The following is a 19,127-nucleotide window of genomic DNA, read 5'->3' on the forward strand; positions in this document are numbered from 1 at the left end:
AAAGGAAAACTAGAAAAATCTTATATGTTTGGGAGACAGACACTGCTAAATAACTCATAGGTCAACGAAAATATTAACATGAAAATTAGAAAATTTTTATAAGTGAATAATAACAAAAATGCTATACATGGAAGTTTGTAGACTGTAGCTAAAACAGCATTAAGAGGTAAATTAATAGCCTCAAAAATACTTATATGAGAAAAATGTGAGGCTAATTAATTAGCTAGGAAAAGAACCATCAAATAAAATCAAGAAAAGCAGAAAGAAAGAACAAGGAGCAAAAATTAATAAAAGAGAAAACAAACATAAAACACAGAGGATCAACAAAGCCAAAAGCTCATTCTTTGCAAAGACTAATAAAACTGACAAATCTCTGGTAAGAATCATCAAGAAAAAAACAAACAAGGAACAAATACTAACAGGAATGACAAGGGGAAACATTACTATAAATGCCCCAGAGATTAAAAAGCTTATAAGAGAATGTATTTAAAAACAAATGTAATGAACAAATTCCTACAAAAACAAACACACTCAAGCTGGCTCAAGAACTAGAAAACCTGAACAGTTCTTTAAGCTTTAAATTTTCCCACAAATATTCCAACCATTTTTGTCAAATATCTTTCCTTTCACATTTGTCATATATTCTGTCAACACAAACCTTAAACTTGGCAACTAAGAATCACTGCCAAAGCTACAGCAAGTTTGTGGCACAGAATAAAGAGCACTGACATGGGAACCAGGATCTGGGAGTCTTAGTCCTGGATCTACCACTTACTTGCTGTGAGACTTGAATGATCCCCTTCAGCTACAAAACTCAATGATGTTTACCTGCAAAAGTACCTTTGCTATTAAGAGCAAATGATTGGTTTTCATAAGGTTTATTTTCCCATAAAAATTTCTATGTAATTGAGAATGTGCACTTAGGAATTTCTAGCTATCTTTATGTGAAATAGCTTTTATTCGTTTTCCTTCCCTCTCTTTCTTTATTTTATTCCCCAAATAATATCTGCCTTAAGCAAATTTAATTTCAGAATGCCTTAAAGGACAAAACTGAGCCTCCAAGGGGAGGATAAAGACAATGAAAACATCGCTTCTTATATTCATAAACCACTTTTTATTGATTTTAGAGTGAAAGGTAACAATTTTTCTATAATTTATTAATCAAATGGTAGGAATAAAAGTTTCAAGCCACAAAGTGAGTCACTAAGAAAATTATTCTGATAACAGAAGGAATATTGGAGGGGAGGGGATAATTATTAAACTAAAGTTACCATAAACTAAAAATATAAATAACTGAAAATATTAAAGAATTAGATGTAATAAACCAAAAAACTAAATATGAACTTTAAAAAACATTTCCATGAAGAATAAATTTTAAATAGCTTAAAGTCAGTATATTCAATATTAAAAGCAAAAGTCTATATTACAAATTAAAAATACTGAGAGGTATTTTACCTGACGAAATATCTCTGTGACAAAGTTTACATTACTTCTTTTAGAAGAAAAAACTCTGCGAACTATTTCAATGTCTGTGAGATGTTCTTCATCAATACTACAGAGACTAGAAGAGCTAGGTTCTCGCTCCGTGAGAGTGCTTGTGTTGGAATGAGACTGCTCGGGTTCTGTAGTTCTATCTGCTTTATCGGCATTATCATTTTTGTTTTCTTCTCTGGATACCAAACTAGCAGCTGCTCTCTAAAATAAAAACAAAAAGGGGAGAATATCATAACCATTTAAATCAATATTCTGTCTTCAAATAGCAAATACTGACAAAATCCAAAGCATTCTATAAGTAACTTACAGCACTGTTTAAAATCTATGCATAGAGTTTCATTTAGAATCTGTTCTAAATAGTTAAATGGCAATGAAATAACTTAGTATCTAAGTGATATAGTGATACTCACTAATCATCTATTCAATTAAGTTTATTTTTCAGTATGTTTGCAGAACAAACAAGTTACTAATTAAACTGGGTAAAAGAATAATGCCAAATGGAGTCAGCTCAGCTCATCAATAATAAATAAATACCTTAATTCTGGAATATTTATTCAGTAAGTTTTAATGTGTAAATTCATCTCTATTTTACCTTAGACAAAAATTATACAAAGGAGGACTTCCCTGGTGGCACAGTAGTTAAGAATCTGCCCTGCCAATGCAGGGGACACGGGTCTGATCCCTGGTCCAGGAAGATCCCACATGTCACGGAGCAACTAAGCCCATGCGCCACAACTACTGAGCCTGTGCCCTAGAGCCCACGCACCACAATTACTGAGCCTACATGCCACAACTACTGAAGCCTGCATACCTAGAGCTCGTGCTCCACGAAAAGAGAAGCCACTGCAATAAGAAGCCCACGCACTGCAATAAAGAGTAGCCCCTGCTCTCTACAACTACAGAAAGCCTGTGAACAGCAATGAAGACCCAACACAGCCACAAATAAATAAATAAATAAATTTATTTATTTTAAAAAAAGAAATAGAAGAAAAATTATGACAGAAAAATTAGAAGTTAAGCTAAAATAAAATACATATTAGAAAACTCTACATTCTAATAACAATTTTCACTATGACTGAAGATGACGGCTAAGCCTAGAGAAAAAGTTAAAGGCTTAAGGCAGTAATAAAGAAATTACTACCATGATATGATAGGAGTAGCACTATTCTGTGGTATGATAAATTACTTTCTGGTACATTATTCAATATTTGGTCACAGTTTTGTCACCTATAAAATAAAAGAGTTTAAGTATGTAAATGATCTCAAATATGCTCCCCAATTTAAAAAAATCTCTAATTTTTAGTTTACTGAGCTCTGGGATCAGATAAAATAGTTCTGCTTGAGAGTTTCTACATTTAAAAATTCTTTGTAGAGAACCTAGAACAACATTTTGAGGAAAACACATCACATAATCTGCTACAGATAAATAAAAGGCCAGGGGGAATATAAGTCAAATTTTCTGAACACTTATGAACACACTTTATACCGCCACTTAATTTTTAAAGGATTTAAGAAGTTGTATAAAAAGCACACACATATAAAATATTTTTAAAACTAAATGAGGAAATCCAAGAAAAGGAAAACAAAAATAATTTTTAAAACTCTGCAATATAGACAATTTCAGGAAAAAACACACATTGAGAGAGGAGAGGAAAGTGAAAAAGAAGTGTGAAAAAAGGGGAAATGGGTTAATTAAAAATAACAGAATTTTAAATATTAGTCCTTCCATTGTACAGCTGTGTAACTTTACATTGCATTTCTAGAGTCAGTGTTCTTCGTGAAAAGAGGTGACATGAGATGGAGACAGGACTTTAAAACAGCACTCTGCGAATACCTAGAAATCTAAAATGAACTCTGAAGGTCATTTGATTGCAAATTGTTTCCAACTTCAAGAATTTGCACAATTCAGAATATTTTTATTTGTACAATTCAGGATGTTTTTAGTACTCTACAATTAACAAAATATAGAAATAAGCTGAGACTTGTATGTGACTGAAATTATCTTCTATACCTTACAGGTTTTATTTTTTTATTAAGAAAACTATTGGTTCTATAATAATTGTTAAAATTCGGATTTATAAAATACACTTATACAAAGAAAATATCATTATTATTTGTTTTAAATGTGTTCTACAACTAAGGCAACTGAAATCAGCAGACAAATCCCTAAAGCCATGTTTAACTTTAAGAAGCTTACTCTAGGGCTTCCCTGGTGGCACAGTGGTTAAGAATCCGCCTGCCAGTGCAGGGGACATGGGTTCAATCTCTGGTCCGGGAAGATCCCACAAGCTGCGGAGCAACTAAGCCCATGCGCCGCAACTACTGAGCCTGTTCTCTAGAGCCCGTAAGCTACAACTACTGAGCCTGCGTGCTGCAACTACTGAAGCCCTCACGCCTGGAGCCTGTGCTCCGCAACAAGAGAAGCCACTGCAATGAGAAGCCCGCACACCGCAACAAAGAGTAGCCCCCCGCTCACCGCAACTACAGAAAGCCCACGCACAGCAATGAAGACCCAACACAGACAAAAATAAATAAATAAAATAAATAAATTTATATATAAAAAAAAGCTTACTCTATGTGTGTATTACCTGAATATTCTTTGGCAAGACTTCACCTTCCATCCCAGGAATATGAGGTCCTGTATGTGGCTTTGGCTCCAGCCAGAATGAAACCAGCCAACGAATGACAATAACACGAGCCTTAATGAAAGGCTCCTTTGTACAATAGATTGCTTCATTGGTTTCAGCATCCTTCTTTATCATGACATAATGTGGCTTTGGTCTCATCTGTGGGATATCTATGCAAAATAAAATGAAAACCAAAATAAGAAAGGAATTATGCTTAGATAAATCTATGTTTTTAAATATTTGAGAAAACACTGTGATAATGTTCTGGTTTAAGAAACAGAATTTGTACATTTTAAAATAATTTGCTAGATATTAGCATGGGATCTAGAAGACTGAACCATATACAGCTGATATATGGAAACATGTCTTTTTGCAAAATATCACTAAAAAATCATTCAAAGTACAAAGAAACTTCCAGAGCCATTTAAAATTAATGAGACCTTACTTCAATTAACCTAAGACTGAAACACATATTTTGACATCATACAAAGTATGAGAATTTTTACAGCAAAATTATTTTTAAAGCAAATATTGTTCCCAATGGTAAAGGTTTGCTACTCTAATTTAAATCATTTCTACTAGCCCTAATGGCTTTGCCTAAGCTTGTTAGCTGCCTAATCTTGGCGGAGCTTAAAACAGAAACATCTTTGTGCAAAGAGGACACTTCCACATACAGGCTGTCAATACCTTCTATACATGGCAGAGGTCTACTTCTAACCCAGGGCTGTCCTTGAGGCTATAGCTTCAAGATTCCAACAGACACTTTGGCACAGTCACTAAATACTGGACAAGATATGATCAGACTATACGACAATGTAATTATTCACACAGAATTTGCAAAAGCCATAGAAATTGAACCCAGAGGGACCTTTGAAAATATTTATAACATGGTTAAAAGATCATACCAAACATTAGAATTAAGTTTAATTTATAATCATAAATATTTCTGGTAGGCTAACTTCTCCAGTAGGTGATATCCAGAGACTAAGTTTTTAAAAAATCTCTTCACTCTCAATGAAAACTTTCTACTAATAAAACTGCACTTTCAGTATGAATCACGGTATAATATCTCCAATTAATCAATATAAATTAAATGTTATCAGTTTTCTGCAGGTAACAAATGCTAACTTTACACTGAGGAATGTTTTACTCTTATGTGTAATATTTTAGAAAATTCCAAAGACTACCTACCAAGTACAGGATGATATAAACTATTCTCCTTACAGATGTTTGGAAAAATATAAGGCAAGTAATATTTCTTAAAATGTGAAAATAAAAATGAAAATCCTCTTTCTTGGTTTTCTTTGTTCTTCCATTCTAAACTTTTTACCTAAAATTAAACAAACAATTAGAATCATTCCAAGAGAAAGAAATTATGAGCTGTTATAAACAAGCTTGTAAAAGGTTACTTAAGCAATAAATTAAACTGTTACACTGCAAAGATATATAGCTAAATATATATGTGTATGTACATATATATATGTACATACAAAAAGTGGTCTAGTGCCATGCAAATGCATTATACAGTTGACCCTTGAATAACTCAGGGGTTGGGGTGCTGACCCTGTGCGTGCACTTGAAACTCCACATGTAACTTTACAGTCGGCCCTCCGTATCTGCAGATTCAACCAACAGTGGATTGTGTAGTACTGTAGATCATATTCATTGAAAAAAAATCTGTGTATAAGTGGACCTATATTGTTCAAAGGTCAAGGATACATGTTATCTTTCAAAAATCTTGTAAGTTAAAATGTGCTCTGCAAAACTGTCAAAGTTGACTTAAAACTCGGCTCTACTACTGACAATGCTGCTAATGTTCTTTCCCACTTCCTGAATAATTCAGCCTAAAAGTCATACAAAATAGGCATATGTGAGAGGAAGGAAGAGAAGGTATGAAACAGTGGCAGTCAAGTGCAGGTGATCAGAGGCTGACCACAGGAGGCATCCATGAAGGGGGTATAACAGAGGCAGTAGCCCAGTGGGGACTCAGAGCCTGAGAGGGGTGAGGACAGTATCCGTAAGTGTAGAGGGGAGTAAACAAGAGGGGACACAGTTGTAAAATACAGGGTGTGAACATTCCAGTAGGGTGAGGAAGATATGTAAGTAGGGGGATAGTAAAGGCCCAGAGTGTACCACAGTGAGCTACTACTACACACTAACTTTAGAATGGCTAAAATTACAGACTGACCATATCAACTGTTGGTGAGGATATGAGGCAACTTTAAGTCTCATACATTGCTGGTGGAATACCACCAGCTACAACCATTTGGAAAACTATTTGGCAGTGTCTTAAAAAGTCAAAATATGCCTACCATACAACCCAGCCATTCCATTACCCAAGGGAAAAGAAATTTATATTGACACAAAGACTTGTTTACCAATATTCATACCAGTTTTATTTGTAATAGCCAAAAACTGGAAACAACTCACATTACCATCAACAGGTGACTGGATAACACATCATAGTACATCCATACAATGAAAAGCTACTCAGCAATAAAAGGGACCAAACTATTGATACATACAATAATATGATTTTTAAAATAATTATGCTGAAAAAAAAGAGAAGCCAAACCAAAAAAAAAAAAAAAAGGAGGTACCATACAATTCCATTTATCAGAAAATGCAAATGACAGTGAAAGCAATCAGACTGAAGTTGCCTGGGGATGGGATGATGGGGGGCGGGGCAGGTAGAGAAGGGTGGATTACAAAGGGATCTGAGAACTTTTAGGGGTGATAGATATGTTCATTATCTTGATTGTAGTGATGGTTTCATGGTTGTATACATGTAATAAAATTTATCAAATTGTACTTTTCAAACATTACAGTTTACTGTATGTCAAATGTATCTCAATAAACCAGTAAAACAAGTTTAAAAATCCACATGAAGTACAAAAGTTTTTTTTTTAAAGAAAAACTGGTAATAATCATAGTAACAATAACTACCCACCACTGAATACTTACTATACGTCATGCACTTGTTTATTCTAAGTGTAAGGCCAACTGGCCAGAGGCAGGGAAACACAATCAGATTCACAGTTTGCATCAGAACGAAATTCTCCGGACCACCCAGTTCCAGAAACTGCCCTGGAGACATTCCGGACCACCCAGTTCCAGGAACTGACCTGGGGACTTTGAAACCAGCCCAGCCTTCCTGACTTTCGAGGGGCGGGACTAACGGTCCCCCAGGATACCCGAAAAGACCACCAAATAAGGAATACCCTGCACCCTCCCAGATTCACCACACCCCTTTCCCTTCTTCCCATATAAAATCTTGCCCAACCCTCACCCGGTTGCGACTTCTCTGGCCACCTTTCTCTCGGACCAGTGAACCTCGCCCGGGAGCACTCCCTAATAAAGCTCACTTGAAGCTTTCCTCTGTTTCGTGGTGCCGTTTGTTAAGATCCGACCTTACACTAAGTACTACGCACTAATTACTTAAGCCCCAAACACCAAAATGGGATAGGTATTATTTTTTATCTCTACCTTAAGCACAGAGAGGTTAAGTAATTTGCCAAAAGTCACATTATCAGTAAGATGTAGAGTCAGTATTTAAACCCTGGCAATCTCGTTCAGGATCCAAATTAATTTCATAATGTTTGTTTCTGAGGCACAAGGAAGTTTTGTGTTTGGAACAGTTACAAGAAATGTATATATGCTAAAAGTTTTTTCATCAATAAGGATATTCACATTTCATATATAGAGATGAATAGGTTACCTTACAAAATACATGCACCTAAGGACTTCCCTGGTGGTCCAGTGGTAAAGAATCTGCCTTACAATGCAAGGGACATGGGTTCGAAACCTGGTCAGGGAACTAAGATCCCACATGCCGCAGGGCATATAAGCCTGCATGCCACAATTACTGACTTGCACGCCTCAACTAGAGAACCCACGAGCTGCAAACTACAGAGCCCACATGCCCTGGAGCCTGTGCACCACAACTAGGGAAAGGAAAAAAACCCTCACGCTGCAACTAGAGAGAAGCCCGTGCACCGCAACGAAACATCCTGCATGCCTCAACGAAGATCCCTTGTGCCAGAACTAAGACCCAATGCAGCCAATAAATAAATAAATAAATAATAAATAAATAAGTCTTTAAAACAAAAAAAAAAAACCAAACTACATGCACCTATAAATTTTAAAAGTACAAGTACGATTAAATGTAAATTACATTCCCCCATCCCCCAACTCACCCTTAGTCCACCTCCCCAGTTGCTGCCTCTAGGCAGATTGATCCCTAAATCAAACAGTTTTTCATTTAAAGTACCATAGCTGCTGATTATAAATGAAAAGATTAGAAAGTAAATCCAACTGGCTCACATAAGAAGGTATATACACATAAAGAGTCTACTATAAAAATTTCTCTCTTCAGCTCCCTTTCTAAGAGGTCCATAATCTCTCCAGTGATTTTTATTTCAGTAAGGGTATACTAACATCTATTTTCAAAAGTAAAAATCTGTGACTTCCCTGGTTGCGCAGTGGTTAAGAATCTGCCCGCCAATGCAGGGAACATGGGTTTGGGACATGTCGCACAGCAACTAAGTCTGTGTGCCACAGCTACTGAGCCCACGCGCCTAGAGCCCGTGCTCCACAACAAAAGAAGCCACTACAATAAGAAGCCCACGCACCGCAACAGAGTAGCCCCTGCTCGCTGCAACCAGAGAAAGCCCGTGCACAGCAACGAAGACCCAACACAGCCAAAAATAAATAAATTTATTTACTTAAAAAAAAAAGTAAAAATTTGTTACTTCTCCTTCAGGAAAATAAGCAAATATCTACTGTGACAGAATAATGGTAAGAGGGGGAAAAATGAATTACCCACAGGATAGTAAGGAGGGTGATATAAAAGAAGATGACACATACCTGAATTACTATATATTTTAAAAGTGCTTCAAGAAAATAGCTCGTTAGATCTTCTTGTCCTTTATCTCCTGATTGTGGGGGGACAAGCGGAGTGATTTCTTCTATAGTGACTTGAGCTATCCGAAGACAAAAGAAAAGTTTAGTATAATTACAAAACAAATTTAACAATATGATAATATGGCCCAAATAAAATTTAACTACAAAACAGATAAGCAAAGAATACTGCCTGAAAACATTCTGATGATTGAAATTTGAAATAAATCTGAGGTCATCCTGATAGCCCATCACAAAAACCATAAACTTTAATAATCAACTGTTTCATGAACCCTTGATCAAGGAAATGTGACACAGGGATGGACAGATATTGAGGGATTAAGAGTGAATAATGTCTCACCTGAAAAAGAATTGCTCGTGATATTTTAAAATTCAGATTAAGAGTGTCCACTACAAAATTCCATAAATATGATGAGAAACATTAATAATAATGTGCTTATTCATCAATTAAAGAACAACCTGATTACTCTAGGTAATGACCATGCTTACTCTTTAAGGTAGCCCCTTTATTCAAAGGATGAAATACTAATTCCCTCTCAAAAAGAAAGAGAAGTTAGCATCTTAGTTTCTTGATTATGAAAGCCCACTTGTAAAATAAGAAACTTTCACATTTTTAAACTTTTCACATATTCAAAAACATTGATTATAACAAAAGCAAATTCAAGAAAATCAACCCACAACTAGCTAAATTTTCTTAAATATTTCCCAGGCAACACAATCAGTACCTGGTTTAGCATAGGCAGGTCCCTAAACCTATTTCCCAGTAAACAGCAGCCAAGTAATTAAGCCCAAAGAGATGGATATTTTTTAGTCCTCTTTGCACAAAGTAAAACATACTTGTATGTCAATGTACATCCAAATTAACTCAAGGATACAAGCTGATACATGAAAATTCAAAATTAAAGATAAATGTAAAATGGCCTGTATTAAACATGTTTCTAATACTTTGATATCAGGGGTCTTGCAGGTCCTAGTGAGAAAGCCCCTCCCAGAGCTAGCTAATTCCTAGAGAAAACTATGGGCCAGAGAGTTTGCCTTTCATATGCAAAGCAAACAACCCGGAGCCCATATCTCTTCCACTTCCTCTGCTGGGCTCTCACACTCAGGGTTACTTACTAGTTCCCTAACCTAATGACCCCCAGGGCTAAGTACCAGACAACCAGAGACAACCCCTATGCCCCAGAGCCTGCTAAAATTATCCAAATTAGCCAGTTTTCAACTTGCTCACCCTGCTTCACACATTCCCGCCTGCAGAAACCACAAAAGGGCTCTTGCCCATGATACCCACCCCTACCCTCAAGTCCCCGCCACGCCTAACCCTGGTGCTTCCCTGTGTGGCCACCCTCCCTGGTGTGGCACACCCGCTCCTCCTGGGAACATAAGTAACAAACTATCTTTTTAATGGCAATCACCTCCTGATCTGTTGGTCTCATTATACCTGGTTGATAAAACCTACGTGTTATTTTTTAAATTTTTATTTATTTACTTTTTTACTGAAGTGTAATTTACATACATTATACAAGTTTCAGGCATATGACATAATGATTCAACATTTGTATGCACTGCAAAATGATCACCCCAATCTGTGACCATACAAAATTACAAAAAAAAATGTTTCTTGTGATAAGAACTTCTAATATGTATTTTCTTAGCAACTTTCAAAGTTGCAAAATATTATCAACTACAGTCCCCATGCTGTACATTACATCCCTGTGACTTATTTATTTTATGACTAGAAGTTTGTACCTCTTGATCCCCTTCACCCATTTTGCCCACCCTCAACTCCTACCCCCCACCCCTCTGGCAACCACCAATCCCTTCTCTGTATCTGTGAGTTTGGTTTTATAAAACCTACATTTAAAAACCTGGCCTTGGATTATTCAGTTAAAAATGTACAGGGACTTCCCTGGTGGCGCAGTGGTTAAGAATTCACCTGCCAATGCAGGGGACATGGGTTTGAGCCCTGGTCCGGGAAGATCCAACATGTCGTGGAGCAACTAAGCCCATGCACCACAACTACTGAGCCTGTGCTCTAGAACCCACGAGCCACAACTACTGAGTCTGCGTGCCACAACTACTGAAGCCTGTGTGCGTAGAGCTCGTGCTCCCCAAAAAGAGAAGCCACCGCAATGAAGAGTAGCCCCCGCTCGACACAACTAGAGAAAGCCCACGCGCAGCAACAAAGACCCAATGCAGCCAAAAATAAATAAATAAAATAATTTTGTTTTAAAAGGTACAGACATTTAAAAATATCTATTACAAACTACACAGACATTTTTAAATTAATGATGGAAAAGATCTTATGACTCTTACTTTCTTGAAGGTTGAGTGGAGGATTAATGAGATTATCTAAAGTTCGAGGTCCATATTCAGATTGTGGTGCTGAAAATCCAGGGATTAAACATGAAAACATCCAAAGCTGTTCTTTGCTACAGTTATTCTGAAGAGCTTGCAACCATAATAAGAAAAGACGAACACCTTCCCGCCTAATCTAAAATGAAATAAAATGAAAAACAGTATTTTTATTTAAAATGGAAATACTTTGTTCCTTTCAGGCCAAAATTCTCTAGAAGATGATTACCGAATGATACTCTGCAAAGGAGAGGAAGAAAAGGAAGGAAGGAGGGAGATAGAGAGAGAATTATAACCATGACAATTTACTGAACCCTCATGATTTATAAATCTAAATTTATGGATTTTGAACAAAATAACTTGGTCTCTAACTATTTAAAGCCATCAGGTAATCTATTTATGCTATAATTTCCATTTGTAAAAAGTCAAAATCATCTCCTTCTTATTTACTTCCCTCCTTCCCATCATCACCACTCTAATCTAAGAAGCAAGGAGAGAGGGCAATGACTATTCCTCGCTATAATGAGTTTGGTAAAAGGAGGAATGGTCATGGGGATCCTGATACACTGCTAACTCAATGCTCTTGACCTTAAAAAGATTATCAGTCTGAAATTATCTCATGTACTTAATTTGCTTCCAAAGGGCAAAGCAGGAATTCTGGCCTATTACTGTATTTTTAAGCAATTAGAACAATGCCCCATACACAGAAAATACATATTTAAATCAAGGGAATGCTCTTCCAGGAAGAGAAGAGGAGAAAATAGAAGAAACTTCAAATTTCCCAGTAAAACACAAGGTTCTTCAGTAACCTAACCTCACTGGTAGCTTTGCAAACAGCCACTGCCAAAGCTATTCAACTGCTGCCACCCTCACAGTTTAGTTAGAAACAGGACAAAGATGTAGGAAATCTTATCCCTTATGTACTGCTATACCCAAGCCTTGACACCAAAAGTACCTACTATATGAGCCTTTTATCCAACCTATACCAAGATGCTTTTGGACTGGGTAGCTTTTCTTACCACAGCACAATGAGATAATGAAAAGGGGGGGAAAAAAAACAAAACCATTTTTTAATAGATGCCCTACTTCCCTCTACATCTAACAACAGCTATGATAAAATGAATAATAATTTGTTGAATGGCTAAATAATTTTTGTCTTCTGGGGACCACAGAGCAAAGTACAGTCATCCCTCAGTATCTAGGGGGGTGTTGCTTCCAGGACCTCCCCCACTATGGATACCAAAATCAGCAGACGCTGAAGTCCCTTACATGGAACTGGCATGGATGGCATGGATGTGGAACCCATGGATATGGAGAGGTGACTGTATTTCTGCTGAATGAGTCCATGCAGTGGCAAAACTACAAAAGTTTTTCAATAGCCTGGTCAGCCTCATGCGTACTGACTATATTGCTGTTTTTTAATTGAATTCACTTCGATTAAGGGAACTGAAGATTATTCAAAATTATTTAGGAAAACGTTGATGTAGGCAGTATAGCAATTGACTGAATGCTTTACTCAGTTCCTAAAAAGCCATAGAAAAGAAATATAATTAAATTATACCTTCAAGGAGTTTCCTGTGTGTAGTAGTTTCTTTAAAATCAATCCTGAAAAGAAAACATGATTTTAAACATTCATATCTTACTTGTTTCTAAATGTCAGAGTTCTCGGTCAGACTTGAAAACACTTTAAAAACAAGTCCTTGGCAACCTCCAAATTATTCTTGGTGACCTGAACATCCCTCTAGCCATAATCTTGGGACAGAAGGGCATATAAAAAGTCACCTTTTTTAACACATGGTTTATTGCAATTAAACATGATTTATCCTATCAAAACAAACCCTAAACCCAAAATTGCATGTAAGACAACAATCTACATGTATCTTTTACTTAGACTAAGAATATAATTAAATAATTTCTCCATCACTAATAGAAATAAAAACCACTGTAAAAATTTCCATTTAGTTAACCACATGAACATCTATAACTCTAGTATTTCTTAGCAAATATTTCCATTGTACTAATTTTCCTTTTCAAAATACTCAAAACGATCTTTAATAGTCCTTTTTCTTTTGAATTATACAATACTTCAAATCTACAATAAAATAATGAAATAACATTCACAGACATCCAGATGTCCACCATTTGGGCTGAACAAACCTAAACACAGTCCCATGTTTCCTATAATTTCAAAATTTCACTTATTTACATTATCTATAAGGTTTCATGTAACACTACAAGCATCATTGAAGCCACCTGTGAACCCATCCTGAGTCATTTTCCTCCTTCCTTCCCCAGAGGAAACCATTATCCAGATTTTGGTATTAATTATTTCCAAAAATATTTTATGTTATTACTACTTATTTATAAATCCATAAAATATTTGGAATTAGTTTCTATGTTTAAAACTTATACCAGTAACAAAATTTCCTCCACAGCTATTTGTCCTAATCTTGCATTTTTATTCTTTCTAGTAACATCAGGATTATATATATAACATATATTTATATGTATGAAATACATATATAATATATATATTTACATATATAGAAGCGTATGAGATTACTGTGATAACACATTGTTGGCAACACAAAACACTGGTAGATGCTCTAATATTTGCCAGTCTGAGTGTTACATATCTCAGTAATGTCATTTGATGTTTCCTAATGACACTGAACATTTTTTCATTTGGCTGCTCAAGTTTCTGCAAATTGCCTGTCATATCCTTTGTATATTTTTAAACTGGGTTATTTTGTTTTGTTTTGTTTAATATAAGAGTTCCTTACACATACTGGCTACTAATTCTATGTCAGGTCTATGAATTGGAAATGTATTCTTGACTGGGATGGTAGTATCGTCTGACGTACAAAATTTTTAAATTTTAATATAGTCAATTCACCAATGTTTTTTCTTTATGTGTACTTACTGTGTCTAAAGAAATACTTCCCTACTTTAAAGTTATGAAGATAAACCAAAGAGTCTCATCAAAAAGTTTTAAAGTGTTGTTTTTCACATTTAAGTCCTGAAATCCATCAGAAATTTATTTCTGTGTGTGGCAATAACAGAATTTCCCCTCCCCAACCAACTGCAGTACCTTTTCAGATTTTATAATGAAATGAAATGCTGTCTCAATCATATTTCAAGTTTCCATATATAAGCCTAGGTCTTTGGCTGGCCTTAATGTCCTTTTCCATTAGTCCACTTGTCCATCTCTGTCATACCAATGATACTGTCTTAATTATTAATATTATAACTTTATAATACATCTTGTTATTGGTTATAGTAATATTCAACAACACCATCTTCTCTCTCCCATTTGTTATTCTTCCAAGTTGCTTTGGCTTTGATTTTCCATATAAATTTTAGGATGAACTTGTTGGGCTACAATAAAAAGTCACTACAGGAATTCTGGATGAGAACTGTTATCTTTATACCATCAAGCCTATCATCCATGAATAATGTATAAGATTCCATTTTTTCGAGTTCTTTCTTGTTCTTCAATAATCACTTCATTGTCATAAATTAATCTAATATTTAAAATGACTATGGAATACACATTCTCAAGCATACTGGAACATTCTCCAGGAGAGACCATATTCTGGGCCATGAAATGTCTCAAAAATTTTTTAAAGATTATGATCATATAAAGCATATTTTCTGGCCACAAAGGAATTAAGTTAGAAATCACAACAGAAAGAAATCTGTGATACCATCAAATATTTGAAAATTTAAAAAACAAAGACACTCTTAAATAAGTTATGGATCAAAGAGACCAAAAGGGACATCAAAAAAATATTTTCAACTGAATAAAAATGAAAACACAACATACTAAAGCTTATGGGATAAGCTAAAAGCAAAGCTTACAGGGAAGTTTGTTGCCTTGGATGCCTATATCAGAAAAGAAGAAAGGTATTAATATTCTAGACTTCCACCTTAAGAAAATACATATAGACAAGGAAATTAAACCCAAAGCAAGCAAGATTTTTTAAAATATAAAAGATTAGAATGGAAATCAATGAAATAGGAAGCAGAAAAAGACTAGAGAAAATCAACAATACCAAAGTTAGTTCTTTGAAATGACCAACATTAATGACAAATGCTTAGCTAGACAAGTCAATAAAATAAAAGAGACACAAATTACCAAATTCAGAAATGAAAGAGGGGACATCACTACTGACCCTATAGGAATGAAAAGGATTATTATAAAAGAGTAACTTGAACAACTTTACACCAACAAATTAGGCAGTGTTAATGAAATAGACAAATTCCTAGAAAGATACAAATTATCCAAACTGACTCAAAAAAGGAATATAAAGTAGCAATTACAAATCTCCACACAAAGAAAAGCCCAACTCTAAATGGCTTTACATGTGAATTCTATCAAATATTTTAAAACGATGTAGTATCAATTGTTCACAAACTCTTTCAGAAAATAAAGGAGGGAACACTTCCCAATCTATGTACATGGCTATTATTATCTTCATAATAAAGCCAGACAAAGACCTCACAAAAGAACACTACAGTGTTCAATATCCCTCATAAACATAGAGGCAAAAATCTTTAATAAATTATTAGCAAACTAAAATTAGCAATATAATAAAAAGACTATATAGAAATGGTAACCAATTGGGATTTATCTCAGGGATGCAAAGTTGGTTTAACATTTGAAAAACAATTCGTGAAATACACAATATTAATAGAATAAATGACAAAACCACTAATAATGCTGCCTATGATCATGTCAATAGAAGAAAAAGCATCTGACAAAATACAACGCCCATGCATGATTCAAAACCCTCATCAAAAAAAAAAAAAAACCCTCATCAAAACAGGATAGAAGAGAACTTCAACTTGATAAACAGTATCTATAAAAATAGCTAACATCGCCAGGGAAGAATGATCTTCAGGAAGCACTGAAGAAGAAAACAAAGGGTTTGAGAATTACACAGGATGGAACTTAAATACTTATTTATATGTGAAATAGGATTCTGCATTGAATCTAGATTCTGCCAGGACATATGTGTGATCCTGAGGAATCACTTAACTTCCCTGAGCCTCAGTTTCCTCAAACATAAAGTGAAAATAAAATTAAAAAAAAAAATAGCTAACATCATACATAATGGTGAAAGGCTGAATGCTTTCTCCTTTACATCAGGAATAATATAAGGATGACTACTTTTACCACTTTTATTCACTAGTGGTACTAGAGAAACAATAAACAAAAAAGAAATAAGAAATTAAAGGCACCAGATTAAAAATTTTAAAGTAAAACTATATTTGCAGTTGACATGATCCTATACGTAGAAAATCAAAAGGAATCTACAATAAAACAAATAAAATAAGTTATAATAAACTAGAAACAATGCAAATGTCCATTAATTGGTGAGTAAATAAAATATTGTATATCCATACAACAGAATATTAGACAATACAAAGGAATCCTTATATACGCTATAATATGGAAAAAAAATATGCTAAGTGAAGGAGGCCAGATGTAAACTACTACAAATTGTATGATTTCATTTACATGAAATGTCCAAAAAAGACAAATTTATTGAAGACAGAAAGCAGACTGGTGGTGGTAAAGGCAACTGACTGTAAATGGGCTCAAAGAACTATTTTAGGGTAATGGCAATGTTCTAAAACTAGACTGTGGTGACTCTAAATATTTACCAAAAAATAATAAATTATTTATTTAAATGAGTGATTTTTATCTAAGTAAATTATACCTCAAAAAAGCTACTTTTAAAAAATCAACTAGAGTCACTCATTTATTTTCCTATATATACAAGACAAAAAAGAAAGGAAACAGAGTTTTAGGATTCTCTGGGTGACAAAGAAAAGTGACCATTTATGTATTGTCTCAAGTTGGACATTTACTAGAATATTATTAATCATGAGAACCAGATAGCACAAAGGTCATTTAGAAATAGAAGACTACATTCCTCAGCAGATAGAATAAACTTTAGAAGTTCAGCTGTCTCAAAAAAGTTTCTTCCCAGAAACAACCTTCAAGGACATTTTAATGATTATGAAATAAAAAATAGGATTTCACTACTCTGTTGAGCACCTTATCATGTGATTATTAGCAATTCACATATCTTCTTTGGTGTGATAACTATGCAAATATTTTCCCTATTTAAAAAATTGATTTGTCTTATTAATGAGTTGCCAGAGTTCTTTATGTATTAAGGGTACATCATTTTTAGTCTTGAGCTTTATCTAAAAAGTTTATTCTAAAAGGCTTTATTATTTAGAATTTTGTGGGTTTTTTAGCCCTTACATCAATATCCATCCTACATGTCCAGAGTTCCTTTTGTTTCTAGAACTGCTAATTGGGATGACTTACAGTTTCAAAGCCTCAGAAATTTCATTTGCTATAACTAAGAATTGTAGGTTCTAAATAAATATATGACTCTTTTTTAAGAGAAAAAAATACAATTTTTACAAATGAATACAAGGCCTATAACATTCTACTTCAACAATGTAGATGTGGTGGCCATCTGTATATTCACCACAAGAGAAGCGTCATGAGAATCACTACCAATCAGCCCTGTCATCATTAAGACACTGAACCAAAGCCAGAAATTGCTTACCTGCAGATTCCTTTTTCAACCAAGGGGGAAAAAATGTCTTGCAATGAGAGCTCAAGAGTCCTGTGGTGATGCTATGATTGTTAAAGAAACAGACTCCAAGCCAGCAAGCATGTTGGCTTAGCTCCTGGTAAGATAAAGTCTATGACCTCCTGCCTACTTGGTCTTTCACAGTAATACACAGCAAGGTTGCTTATTTTTTCTTTCCCCTTTTTCCTTTCAGCTTCATTTCATGATCTGGTAAGCTCTACTTCGTCTCTTCAAGCAGTAAGCTTAAACCCAGTTCCCTCCTTTTTTATTAATACACTGCTTGCTTTCAAACCTGGAACCCATGGCTTTCACTCTACGTGGCACTTTGTTAACTTCTCTTCCATTTTTGATTACAGAATGTTTATTCCGATGCTGAGTCTGCTTTTATTGTTTTGGCTTTATAGTTTCATCATCATTGCTAACATATTCAGAGTAAATGAACAGGTGGATCAAAGAAATTTAATATGCCACTTTTATTGGAAATCCTTCATGTATGTTTTTATCTTACATTCCCAGGAAGCCTAGTTCTGTATTCTTTGTTTTTACTAAAGCATAAACTATGAACTCATTTCAAATAATGACCAACCCATTAAAGAGTATTTTCATATATTATCATTTATTTCAAATATGAAATACATATTTAAATTACTTACCAATACTATGAAACTGCCATCGCTGATGAATTCTTTCTGGAAGAAGTTGTAAAATTTTCTAAAAATCAATATGAATAAAACAAAGAAAAGTATGAAAAGCAAGTAACACGTCCTCATCTTGAGCAATGTGAAAAATTAAACAAAGAGCTTACACAAAGCCTTTAAGAGTTTCTTATATAAAAGACAGTATTACAAATACAAAATAGTCTTTGAGCTAATCTGATGGTACTGGCACTACTTCAGCGCCGGCATACTGATTAGTATTTGAAAACTCCAGAAAACAACAAGCTATACTAACAAAGACCTGGAACAGGAAATTAATGAAATTTATCTTTTACTATGATGTGAAAAGTAAGTATACTTCTCTTTAGTGGATAAATACTAACTTTAATATATATATATATTTTTTAACATCTTTATTGGAGTATAATTGCTTTACAATGGTGTGTTAGTTTCTGCTT

At 34.7% G+C, this 19,127-nt stretch overlaps 1 protein-coding gene across 7 annotated transcripts in view; it reads right to left on the bottom strand.

The window, feature by feature from the left end:
* The window catches only part of RALGAPA1 (Ral GTPase activating protein catalytic subunit alpha 1), a 228,532-nt gene that overhangs the window by 160,780 nt on the left and 48,625 nt on the right, over positions 1 to 19,127 (bottom strand). For all 7 annotated transcript variants that reach the window (XR_016392164.1, XM_089907599.1, XM_022570707.3 and 4 more), the window contains exons 4-10: positions 18,667 to 18,724; positions 12,955 to 12,998; positions 11,355 to 11,532; positions 8,988 to 9,103; positions 5,313 to 5,451; positions 4,083 to 4,291; positions 1,456 to 1,695 (exon numbers count right to left, since the gene is read on the bottom strand). Coding sequence is in view for 6 of the 7 variants with exons in the window: in XM_089907599.1 (XP_089763725.1) it covers positions 1,456 to 1,695; positions 4,083 to 4,291; positions 5,313 to 5,451; positions 8,988 to 9,103; positions 11,355 to 11,532; positions 12,955 to 12,998; positions 18,667 to 18,724 (984 nt within the window). In the remaining variant the exon portion in view is untranslated. The remainder of the gene's footprint in view (positions 1 to 1,455; positions 1,696 to 4,082; positions 4,292 to 5,312; positions 5,452 to 8,987; positions 9,104 to 11,354; positions 11,533 to 12,954; positions 12,999 to 18,666; positions 18,725 to 19,127) is intronic.

The sequence above is a fragment of the Delphinapterus leucas genome, chromosome 2 (assembly GCF_059928025.1).
Source record: "Delphinapterus leucas isolate spDelLeu-1000000601 "Yukka" chromosome 2, BTC_Dleu_Yukka2, whole genome shotgun sequence".
Lineage (NCBI taxonomy): Eukaryota > Metazoa > Chordata > Mammalia > Artiodactyla > Monodontidae > Delphinapterus > Delphinapterus leucas.